The sequence below is a fragment of the Schistocerca piceifrons genome, chromosome 2 (assembly GCF_021461385.2).
Source record: "Schistocerca piceifrons isolate TAMUIC-IGC-003096 chromosome 2, iqSchPice1.1, whole genome shotgun sequence".
NCBI classification, from domain to species: domain Eukaryota; kingdom Metazoa; phylum Arthropoda; class Insecta; order Orthoptera; family Acrididae; genus Schistocerca; species Schistocerca piceifrons.
The window spans coordinates 138,552,895-138,566,242 of NC_060139.1; the positions used below are offsets into that span (position 1 = coordinate 138,552,895).

A 13,348-nucleotide genomic window follows, 5' to 3' on the forward strand; every position below is an offset into this window, starting at 1 on the left:
AGATTAGACGGGTAAGCCACATAACTAATGAGGAGTTATTGAACAGATTTGGGGAGAAGAGGAGTTTGTGGCACAACTTCACTGGAAGATGGGATCGGTTGGTAGGACAAGTTCTGAGGCATCAGGGGATCACCAATTTGGTGTTGGAGGGCAGCGTGGAGGGTAAAAGTCGTAGAGGGAGACCAAGAGATGAATACACTAAGCAGATTCAGAAGGATGTAGAATGCAGTACGTACTGGAAGATGAAGCAGCCTGCACATGATAGAGTAGCACGGAGAGCTGCATCAAACCAGTCTCAGGACTGAAGACCACAACAACAACATCACTCAGTTAAGATACTGACTGCGTCTTACCACTGGTCTTCTTTACATACGACAAGAATCTCTTTTGGTTTTCTGCCAGATTTAGAGGCAGAGGTTCTTTGTGGAAACTTCATGACTATACCTCATACACTGGCGTAATACTTGCGCGAAATAGTGACAGTAGCCCGGAATTCCGCGCCAGCGCAGATTAGCGCCCTCAAGGTCCTTCTGCAGACCGGTGACAGAGGCGGTGACGTCCATTCAGTGTTGTGCGGCACGAGACGTGGAGGGGCGGCCGGCGGTGGTTGGCGGCAGTGGCTGCGGCGGCGGCGGCGGCCCCTGGGAGCAGAAGGAAGCCCGCGTAGTCGCCATGGAGGACGCCTGCAGACCGGCCGTGCTTGCCGGGTGAGTACCCTGCCACCGGCTCTCTACGTGTCTCCCAAACATCCACTTCCCCTGCTGTCGCCACCATCTGTAGGCAACCGAAGTGTCCTCATTTATCTGCAGCATTCCTAACAGCCCTTCCGTGGCGTCCTTACGGTATAGCGTAATGGTGCAAGGCGTAATCAACTCACATCTCACGACGAGCCGCAACACCGTGTTTAGATTATAAACTTTTTTTGTTTCATTTTATTCCAAACAAATGTCACAGGAGAATAAAGCACATGCGTAACGTCCGTGTACAGGAACTGATGTCTACTACAATCTGATAAAAAAAACTAAATTTAACTATTATGTGAATGGAATAGGAGAGGAAATCGTCAATATTGGTACGATGTACCATCTCCCATCCACTCTACAGGGACCTGCGGAATGTTTATGTAGATATAGAATAACTAAAACTATCGACAACGCTGGCGCGAGGGCTCCTTTAGCAAATGTGTTACACCCAACATAAAATATCCTCAGGACGGAAATAAGTGGATGCTATTATCGCTCTAAGTTATTGAGCATTTATCCGTAGAGTATTACTGAAACAAGATCGCCATCACGAATGTTTGCGCTGAAAAGACTTCATACTAAGTTTGCCACTATCCTCACCAATCAATTTATTCATACCGTTGATCTGTTTATAAAGGATATTATCCGCTCTACCTTGATCCACGAGAGCAAGAGTGCATGTCTAGTAATTGAGTAAATTGTAGTTATGTAACTATGGCCTGCACACTTATTTTTCCGTTGTAATGAAATACCTTATTAATGATCCATAACAGTTGTTAATGTCTTCTATTTCGCACGTATTTTCGCGTGTGAGTGTGTGTGATCGAGTGCGTTTACGGACGTGTGTGTGTTGCTAGCACAGGATCAACGATCGTAATATAGATTTCCTGATTTTTACTGGTTATTGTATCACAGCAAATCATGGCACATAAAAGAGGAAGTGGAGTGCAACGACGAGAAGAGAGAAGTTATCTTGCATCCCGATGTGATTTCGATTCTGTTAACTATTCGTAATACGCATAATTACATTGCTGCCTGTCTTGACTGATATACCTAAACAGTGTATTGCTTAAGTAGCATACCGTAAGCAGACTTTACAAAATAGCCTCGTACTGCCATCGAGAAAAAGGAGGTAAAGGCTTGCAGGCGATAATACGAGTGTTTTTACTACTATTTTATCATTGATTTCAGCTGTGCAGTTCGCACCAGAACTATTCTCTGACTGATTGTTACGTGAAATACAATGCTGATACTTGTCCTTTTCAAGGGGTCGAATGATCTATAATGGTGCACTGTCATGACATTCATACTATGCTCCATCTGGAGCCGAAATAATTTCAAAAGACTGCCAGTCAATGCTGCTCCTTAGACACTCCACTCGTTCTTTGCTGGAAGCGTGAAACTTCGGCCTAGTTAGCTTTTCTGCAGGAAATTAGTCCCGTCTTCGTTTCGTCGAATTATTCACGACAAGAAGTAATTAAAGAATTTAGCTGCCAGTGGGCACCGATTTATACTACGGGAGATATCGTAAATTGGTGCCGGATTCGAACCTGGGTCTTCTACTTACTAGGTAGATGCGCTGACCGCTACGGGATGCAGACACGGTGGTCACCTAAACTGGACGGAATACCCTATGACGCCTCCCGTCGGACCCAAATTCTCAACTCTTACCACACGCTACTGGTGTACTCACCCTGCTCATTGGCCTCGTTACTCGCGGCATGTCGCCGACTCCCGTAAGAGTTTCTAGCTTGGTATCCATCTGCACTGGTCATTGGCCTTCAACGCCTTAATTGTGTATATGGCGTCTGTTCTTTCGGTCGTATCCGAAAGATCAAACATCGCGTATATATTGAATTATTGTTGCCAGTATTCTGCGCCCCTTTCGTACAGTGTGTTCCAACAGTTATCATCCGTCTTTGTTTCAACATTTCGAGTTTGACTTGCCCTGAATTTCTTACTTATTATGTGTAACATGTTGGCTCGCAGCTTTCGCCACGTTTAAATTCCATTCCAGGAGATCATGGCAGTCTCATTAAGTTGCTTTTAGATGGCGTAGTGTTCGAGTTTTTGTGCAATGTCCGCAATCATACACTTGTGATCTACAGTTCACAGTCGCTCTTAGAGAAAATGAGAGTTCTATGTGAAAGATATAAGCACAAGCTGCGAAATACACGTAATTCATGGGGGCATGTGTGCTGCTGACACATAGGACGTTCATTTAGGTGCGGGCTGTGGCTGTGCAGTAGTTAATACCGTTGATTTTGTTAGTAAAAAAAAAAAAAACTTAATAGGAAAGAGAAAAACCAGTACAACACGTTTTGCCAGGAAAATGAGACAAGCGTGAAATTTGGCAGCTAACACGTTGCCACTTAGATATTTCTTGCAACTCTTATATAAGAAACCACTTAAGTCGTGAGTCAACCATTGAACGACCTTTGCCTCTTATTGGACTCACATAATGTGCTTTCGAAGGTCGCAGTCAGGCGTGAGGCATCGTGCTGGCGTTTAGAAACACGCTTTTCCATAGATACTGCCTTTTTAATGGTACAGTCACAGGTATAGCATTTCTCATTGAACTGTATGGATGAGAACGTAGACGTAAGTCACGCTACGTTTTGCGCGGTTTCTCTCCCCTTTCTAAAGAAGTCTGACGATTGTCAAGATGAAAGAACTGTCTTTTGATTATTGCAACAAATCTGTCGATATTTTTGTGGCGTTATGGTTACATATCTTCGTGCTAAAATGATTGCAAATATATATATATATATCGACGTGATGCTAGCAATAGGATATCTGTACGGTTATTGTCACCACAGAAGAGCTATGCAAAATGTGACGTGAGTAGATCAAGCAGGCTATGCAGCTGAAATCCTAAGGCTTCTTTCATCAGTAGACACCAAAAGCACCAAGTGAAAGCGAGACATTATCAGAGACAAGCAAATATTCGAAAAGTCTGAATTGCAGCCAAGTCAAGAATTAATATGTTGATTACGATATTAAAGAGCTAATACAAATTATACTATAGTCAAAAACATTTGTTTGGGGAAATATATTTTACAACGGAGTGGGAGACGTTCACGAAGAGAATGACACTTTATTCGCTCTTTGACGCCGCTATGTTTCTCACAAAACCTTTAATAAGCTGAGGCAAATGTTTGAGATGTAGACTCCACGTAAGTTGTTCTTACAGTTTGTCGCTCCAGGTCACAATTATTGTTTGTTAATATCTGGATTAGTTAAAAGTAACTTGCTGAAATGATTCTAGTAATCTCAGTTTTTCCGTCTCTGAGAAATGGTTGTAGGTTAAGGAGAAAAGTCCTGGTCATCGCATTACACCTAAGACTTCCGGTTTGCTCTCATTTCCTTAGCGAAAAGCCTTGCGTGTAACAACCCCAGTTTTTCCTCGACCTTTGTCTATTTATAACGATTCCGCAATCAACGAACTGCTGTTCACCATGTTGCATAGCCCTGGCGTCTAAATTGTTGCAGTGCACTCGGGAGCCGCCCGTTACGTAACAGCCGGACCTCCAGTCTAACGTCTGTTACGTAACGCTTCTCTCTCAGTTCATTAACGGTAACCTAACGCTAGTTTCCGTCTTTGTTAATAATATCTGAAATAAAGAACTGCCATTGCAAAATTGTTGAATTATACTCGTGTCGTGGGAACTTTGCCTCGAATCCATGTAGCCAGTCCCATTCATCGTAATACGACCAAGCAGCAGATGTGCAATCGGTTTTTCTTTGAACTCGACAAGCTTTATGAAAAGCTTTTCGGCATGGCTATGTTCTTCATACGCAGCGGGTTGTTTTACTAATCTCACATATAATACGTTATCTTATATAACAGGACATTTCATTAAATATGCTTGATTAGCTTACATGATCCGATACCTTCCACTTTATTTACAATACTGGTTGACGTAATAGCAAAAAAAAGTGTTTCTGTGCGTAAGAATAGACTTCATTTGCGTACTTTTTACTTCCTGTCGTTGGTTATCTTATCAGATGTTATAAGCATAGAAGAAAAGTCTGTGAAAATGTGATAATGTAATCCTAGAAAAAGGACAGATTAGTGAAGGCTTCAATAACCAATTAGCATGTCAGTGAAGGTGAAAAGTTAGAGGTGTAAGGGTAAGTCTAGAAATAAAGCTCGTTTTTTCCCTTATTTGATGTAGTACTAAGACAGAGACGAATATACCAGTGCAATACAGAGAAACGTGGAGAACTCAATCAGGCCAGTCCAAAGAATGACGATTAGCCTTTATGAAACAAGTACTGCGTCTGCTTGCGACAACCAGTGTTAGTTACAAGTCTAACGGATGGGTTTCATACAACTGCAGAAAGATTTCTGAAACCTCCGTCACTGATTTACCTTTTCACTTTTGCTTACTGTGATAAAGAAAAGCTACCCGCATTTGCCAGTTCACAAGCGCGAACAAACAGTACCACTGTATATGTTTACAATTAACTTGGGTTTATTGTTTGTGTTCCATTTGTGTACATGCAATTGTGAACCTGCAGATACTGCATCTATATTCAATACTGTTCTGATCGTCATTCATCACACTTTGTAAAACAAAAGTTGTATTGTTAACTAGTAGGTAAGAATGGTGTACTTTATAGACTTTCGTCTCTAACCAGCCCTCTAATAGGAGTTTCATATATTTACTTATTCCATTTTGAAATGATAGCATTCACTTTATGTGAGTCGCAGTATTTTTCTGTAATTACAAGAATTACTGAGGAAAAGTAAGGTGTTCCAGAATGTGAAAAACTGCTCCAGGTATTATACGGCCATGTACCTGGGAACAAATATTCTATTCAAATTTAAAAGTGCTGCAACTGAGAAAATTCTTGTCAATACTGTGTTTAACATTCTATGTGTTACATTGTTACTCTACTAAACATCAGAAATCAGTAAGTGAAATCGCATTAAGTAGAAGAACTATAAATATTTTGAATTATGTTATTGTTTACTAACACAAATTTTCATTTTCAAGATAGTAAAGGAACTCCGTTCATTTGTAAAGATCTCTTGTCCCATGGTAGAAGACCTTCCGTTCCAAGATACAACATGATGCACGACTGACGAGGTATGACTTAAGTGCTCGCATGCGATAGAGTAGTTTTAAAATGCAAACAGCTTTACTCATCATAAAACTCTGTAACTGAAGAATCACCGGCCGCTGTGGCCGTGCGGTTCTAGGCGCTTCAGTCCGGAACCGCGCGACTGCTATGGTCGCAGGTTTGAATTCTGCCTCGAGCAAGGATGTGTCTGACGTCCTTAGGTTAGTTAAGTTTAAGTAGTTCTAAGTTCTAGGGGACTGATGAGTTCAGGTGTTTAGTCCCATAGTGCTCAGAGCCATTTGAACCATTTTTTGAAGAATCTACAGTATCGTCGTAATAAATTCAAATGTTGTACAGAACTTAAATATGTGTAACTTGTAATATTTACAAACGCTAAATCAAACACAACCTCATACCTATCTACAACAAAAACAGTAGAAAATGCCGGAAATTGCTTACGGCGGTCTCTAGAGCACAGTCCTACATACGATTCTAAAGTCGGTCACTATATCGATACAGCGACCAGGAAACATCACCTGTTCTTGGTTACCCTATACTCTTGGAACAAAAGTCTCCCCTGACTCCGAGTATAGCAGGGTCAGCACTTCATATCCAGGAACTAGACCGGACGAAAAGAATTGATGTGTCCTTGTAATATCTACGAGAGGTGTTTGATAACTAATGCAACACATTTTTTTCTGAGAGCAAGTTGGTTTTATTCAGGATTACAATACACCATATTATTCCTCACTCTTTTGGCTACAAAACCCTGTTATTGAACACAATATCCTTTCAGTGCGACGGCCGTAAGCCACCTTACTGAGGGGGGAGGGGGGGGGGTGGAGGGGGGGAGGGCTGTATGCCCGTAAGGTACCACCGCACAAGCGGCTCGTAGTGAAATTGCGTGCTTATGGAATATCGTCTCAGTTATTTGCGAATTCCTGTCAGAGAATTCGCAGTTCGTAGTAATTGACGGAAAGTCATCGAGTAAAACAGAAGTGATTTCTGGCGTTCCCCAAGGTAGTGTTATAGGCCCTTTGCTGTTCCTTATGTATGTAAATGATTTGGGAGACAATCTGAGCAGCCGTCTTTGGTTGTTTGCAGATGACGCTGTCGTTTATCGACTAATGAAGTCATCAGAAGACCAAAACAAACTGCAAAACGATTTAGAAAAGATACCTGAATGGTGCGAAAAGTGGCAGTTGACCCTAAATAACGAAAAGTGTGAGGTCATCCACATGAGTGCTAAAAGGAACTCGTTAAACTTCGGTTACACTGTAAATCAGTCTAATCTAAAGCTCGTAAATTCAACTAAATACCTAGGTATTACCATTACGAACTACTGAACACATAGAAAATGTTATGGGGAAGGCTAACCAAAGACTTCGTTTTATTGGCATGACACTTAGAAAATGTAACAGACCTACAAAGGAGTCTGCCCACACTATGCTCGTCCGTCCTCTTTTAGAATACTGCTGTTCAGTGTGGGATCCTTACCAGATAGGACTGACGGAGTACATCGTATAAGTTCAAAGAAAGGCAGCACGTTTTGTATTATCGCGAAATATGGGAGAGAGTGTCACAGATATGATACAGGATTTGGGCTGGACATCATTAAAAGAAAGGCGTTTTTCGTTGCGACGGAATCTTCTCACGAAATTCCAATCACCAACTTTCTCCTCCGAATGCGAAAATATTTTGTTGACACCAACCTACATAGGGAGGAACGATCACCACGATAAAATAAGGGAAATCAGAGCTCTTACGGAAAGATATAGGTGTTCATTCTTTCCGAGCGCTATACGAGATTGGAATAATATAGAATTGTGAAGGTGGTCCAATGAAACCTCTGCGAGGCACTTAAATGTGATTTGCAGAGTATCCATGTAGATGTAGATGTACTAATCAACGTCGGAGCAAACATCTTACTGCATCAATAACCTCCACATCACCCACGTATTATCTACTGCAGTGTGCGTCCTTCAATGGGCCAAACAGTTGGAAGTCGGAAGGTGCGACATCTGTCCACTGAAGTTTTGTGGGCTCCTCTCGGATATGGAAGCTTATCTGAGGCCTCGCGTTGTCATAGAGAAGGAGAAGTTCGTTTGCATCTTTGTGGCGACGAACGATCTGAAGTCGTTTCTACAGTGTCTGAGGATAGCACAGTAAACTTCAGAGTTGATCGTTGCATCATAGGGGAGGATATAAAACAGAATAACCCCTGCAGAGTTCCATACGACCGTCACCATGACTTTACCGGTGAGTGTGCGGCTTTGAACTTTTTCTTCCGAGGAGAGGTGATGTGGTACCACTCCATGGATTGCCGTTTTGTTTCCGTTTCGAAGTAGTGAACTCATGCCTCATCGCCTGTGACGACATTCGACAAAAAATTGTCACTAGCAGTCTCGTAACGTGCAAGCATTTCCTCGCAGACGGTCCTTCGTTCCTCTTTGTGGTCTCCTTTTAGGCGGCAAGTAACCGAGCGGGCACACACTTTTGTGACCCAAACTGTATCAGCACCACAACCAGAGGTGTACTTGAGCAGCGAGGAGTTTGACTGTGATCCGTCGATCACCTCGAATGAGAAAGTGTGCACTTTCTAACACTGCACGAGTCGCAACTGTGTGAGGCCGGCCAGCACGCGGGACATCGGACAGGTTCACGCGAGTGTTGGCTCTGAGCACTATGGGACTTAACATCTGAGGTCATCAGTCCCCTAGAACTTAGAACTACTTAAACCTAACTAACCTCAGGACATCACACACATCCATGCCCGAGGCAGAATTCCAACCTGCGACCGTAGCAGCAGCGTGATTCCGGACTGAAGCGCCTAGAACCGCTCGACCACAGCGGCCGGCCACGTTTGTGTTGCATTAGTCAAATCGATGGCGCCACTTCATTAGAGCTGAGCGTTGAATTCCATTTGATCCAAAGATCGCCACTGTTTGATGGTGAATCTGTCTGCAATTTAGTTTTGCCCACAAGAATCGCTCTACAACTGTGGAGTTTGTCTTCATTCGCCGTGCAATTTCACTCCCGCACTGTGAACCACCTGTTATCCATATTTCAGCAGAACTGTGTCTGCAGGAAACACTTTTGTGACAATGCGTCTTACTTGTTGCGCAGTGGTCCTAGCGTGGTATGACATGAGTAACTTACTTTCTGAAGGCTTTGCATATGTTTAAATCACAGACGTAACTGCACTCACGTTCAGAAAAAAACGGAACACCTTGAACAACTAGAGGCAGGAAGCCCATATTCACAGGACATGTATATTATTGTGTTCTGCAGAAATGGTTAACATTTGAACCATGTCGACCCGTGGGTTCAAGGTCAACATCGATATCTCGGCGCTATAGCGTCGCAGAAACGGCTTCAGACCCGGCTCCTCAACAGGAAGAAAATGGTTCAAATGGCTCTGAGCACTATGTGACTTAACTTCTGAGGTCATCAGTCCCCTAGACCTTAGAACTACCTAAACCTAACCAACCTAAGGACATCACATACATCCATGCCCGAGGCAGGATTCGAACCTGCGACCGTAGCGGTCGCGCGGCTCCAGACTGTAGCGCCTAGAGCCGCTCGGCCACCCTCTCCGGCCGCGCGACTGTTGCGATGATGACAGCCACCTCGCCCAACGATTCACCGTGCATTTGTTCACTTTCCTGCTCCGCAGACAATATGCAAGTGCGTATGAATATCTGCGATGCTCTGGTTTTCCGTCAAAAAATACTCAATAACAGCTCTGTTCTTGGAATGCGCCTCCATTACAGACGCCATTTTGAAGGCTATGCACAGTGCCGCCACCTATCGGAACTTCATGAAACTATATGGGCTGGAGCGGGATAGTCTACGATGTCCCACAAAAAATTACGCTTGTCTTAAACGAAACTAGTCGAGAAAAAAATGTGTTGCATTGAGCCTCTACACCTACATCTACATCTAAATCTACATTTGCTTACACAGGATGACTCCGTGATGATATTACGAACTTCCATGTGTGATAGAGAAGGGTAAATGTACCAATTTTAGACGGAAGACCTTGGTCTGGAAACGACCAAGCCGAAAGTTATAAGCCATAATCGTTCTGGTAACAGGCAGCTACCATCCTCCACACCTACAAATCCTTAATTCATCCCATCCTCTGTTATGCCAGTCCCGCCTGGGTATCCGCCCCCCCCCCCCCCTCCAAATTCTATAAGTCCCTCCAGATCCTCCAGCGCCATGCACTCCGCCTTGCCTTCCATATACGCCTCCCGTCCCTGTGGATCCTCTACGACCTAATTTCTTTCCCCCATCTGCTCCTTTTCCTTAAACATGTCCGCGTCCTCTACACCTTACACTGCCTTGATCCCCCTCATCCTCTGGTTGCTCCTCTCCTCTCCAACCCCCTCCCTCTGCCGTGCCTTCACCATTGTGTCCCCCCTACCCTTCACCTCTACATCCACCATCTCCTTTCCCAAGGTGGCTTGTGTCTACTCCCCCTCCTGGGTGATGCCCTCTCTCCCTCCATTTATCCATCCTATCAACTCTGATCCTCACCTCCCCCTCGCTTCCTCTGTCCTTTCCCTGGGCTCCCTCCTCCCCCATTCCATCCTGTTTTCTTTTTCCCCCCTACCCTCTCTCTGCCACCCTTCTCTCCCCCAAGTCCTTTTGCTCTCCTTCCCCTGCCTTTCCCACTCCTTCTCGCATCCGCCCAGCACCCCCTTTTCTATTTTCCCCTCCTTCCATTGGATCCCTCTTTTTTTCTTTTATCTCCTCCCTTCTTTTTCCCCCTCTTAGGTCTGGGTCCCCCCCCCCCCTCCATCTGCCTCTGTGCCGCCTGTATAGTGCTGTTATAAGTGAGCGTTCTGTGTTGTGCACGCTCTGTCAGTGTTGCGAACAGCCACCATACTGTCGCTAGTTGTGGTTTTTATCTCATGTGAACAGAAACCATACTGTCGTCGTGTTTTTTAATTGTGGCTGTCTCCTTGTGTATCTTCACCCACATCATCACCACAGTGTTTTTGTATTTTACATTCCACAACTTTCCGCCATTTTACAGTTTTTTACAATGTCACCGTTTTATTCGCCTGTTTTTTTTGTTTATCTTCTCTTTATGTTTTTTAATTTTTCTGTAGGCTGTAGAGCAGCATATTACACTGCTGCCAGCCCCCTCCCCCCCCCCCCCCCTGCGGGGAATTGAAATGGAATAAAGAAAAAAAAATGGTAACTGGCAGTGGAATACGTATGCTGGTACTGTTGTTGCTAAGACTATAGGCTAGCGAGCTTTCAGAGGAGGTTGTATGGACTAAAACAAGAAAAAGTGTCTAGTAAAGATGTGCTCTAAAATGCATACCCTAATAGCTATGGGCACTTGTTCAATAGAAGAGATGTGTTTCACAATAGCCAAGATGAACAAGTGCTCATAGCTCTTAAGCTATGTGTTTTTGATCCCACAGTTAATGGACATCTTTTTCTTATTTTGGTCCACCTCTGAAAGTTGCCTACCCTGCAATCATAGCAACAACAGTACTGCAGCAAGCAACAGTAACTGCGGCAAGGTCGTTGGCCCTTCCATCCATTCCTCCTCGTCTACAGTTTGTCTAAATTTACCCAAAAGGATTTCATCAGAACTACTTCGCCTCTTTTCCCAGTGATTGGCATAAAAAAATGACAACACTCTTCGGCACTGGCCATTGTTACTGGGATTTAAAATATTCTTTTGTTGTGCGTTCATTACAATTTCAGGATTTCAGCTTCATAGTTATTTTGAAATATGCAGCGTATCATGTAAAACTGGAACATCTGAACTATAGTCAATCCTTACATTGGCCGACCGGGGTGTCCGAATGGTTCTAGGCGCTACAGTCAGGAACCGCGCGATCGCTACGGTCGCAGGTTCGAATCCTGACTCGGGCATGGATGTGTGTGATGTCTTTAGGTTAGTTGTGTTTAAGTAGTTCTAAGTCCAATAGTGCTCAGAGCCATTTGAACCATTTTGAATCCTTACATTGGTTGTAAATTGTTAAAACACATTGTTGGGTGGTCGAATTTTAAAATAAAACTGAACCAAGTGTCTCCTGGAAAGCTGAGACGTAAAATGCCACTTCAAAATATAGGAGCTTGATGTCACGTTATTTTGAACTCCGGCCATCCCACTGCAATTTTAACAACGCATGGTCAAAGTAAGCTTGGCTGTGACCCAAATGTCTCGCTTTGATAATGTTATGCTATATACTCGAAAACAGTTACACAGCCAAAACTTTGTAGTATTCAGGAATGCAGAACACAAGGGTATTTTAATCCAAGTAACGACAGCCAGTGCAGTAGAGTGTTGTCGTTCAGAAAATGTTTGGCTGTGTGCCCCGTTGCAGCTCAAACTTAACCCATTAAAGTTTTGCGAAAATCTCTGTCACACTTGGGTACACGCTACTATGACCTTTTCCGATCGTAACCCAGCGTCTCTGGAATTTTTCGATGTTGCGATCATGAGTACTTGATAAACATTCCAAGCGCTGTAGCAGTTCTCGAGAATCGGTCACACTCGTGTCTTGTATGCGACTGCGACAAATCCATTCGCCTTTTTTAGTACAGTTCTTACGTATCATCCCGTTGCACATTGCAGTTTGCCTTGTCCCTAAATACACTAAAAAAATCAGAATATGACGGAAATCGGTAGATGTGATGTACGGACAAACAAACGGTTACAAAATCTGAAAAACTGGATGATTTATTCAAAATTGAGCAAGACACAATAATGCTGCTTGTTTGAGTGAACGTTTATAAATTGAAGCTGAAACAGAATGAGCCCTCGGTCACAATTTTTAGTCTTAGTAACCGGGTTTCAACACTTCTAAGAGTGCTTCATCAGAATTTAAATGTTGAAAGTGGCGTATAACATAATTGCAAATTTATGGGAAAAGAACATTTTTTTAAAACTGTAGGTACTGACTAACAATACAAGACAGAGACAGCACTTACAAGTCATGTATAACATAAATAACAGACCAGAAGGGCTTAAGTCACAATTTTTTTTAAAATTTTGTGACTGCCCTTCTGACTTGTTGTTTATTTTATACGTTACATGTGAGTACGGTCTCTGTCTTGTATTGGTAGTCAGTACTTACACTTTTATACAAAAAATTTTCTTTTCCCATCAATTTGTAATTATGTTATAGGCCATTTTCAACATTTAAAATCTGATGAAGACACTCTTAGAAGTGTTGAAACCTGGTTAATAAGACTAAAAACTGTGACCGAGGGCTCATTTTGTTTCAACTTCACAATAATGCGTTGGTCCACCTCTGGCCGTTATGCAAGCAGTTCCTCGGCTTGGCATTGATAATAGAGTTGTTTGAAGTCCTCTCGAGGGATATCGTGCCAAATTCTGTGCAACTGGCGCATTACATCGTCATGGTTGGAGGGTCCCGCCCATAAACGCTCCAAAGCATCCTCAGTTGGGAGAGAGATGGGTTGTCGTGATGGGCAACAAAACAGGTCGGAGAATATCCTCGACGTAGTGTTGTGGGATACCAACCCTATTGTCGCCCACC

General features: G+C 43.3%; 1 protein-coding gene across 1 annotated transcript in view; it reads left to right on the forward strand.

The window, feature by feature from the left end:
- The window catches only part of LOC124775195 (sialin-like), a 526,531-nt gene that overhangs the window by 82,537 nt on the left and 430,646 nt on the right, over window positions 1-13,348 (forward strand). Inside the window, exon 2 of the mRNA XM_047250034.1 lies at window positions 568-707. Within this exon, the coding sequence (XP_047105990.1) occupies window positions 568-707 (140 nt within the window). The remainder of the gene's footprint in view (window positions 1-567; window positions 708-13,348) is intronic.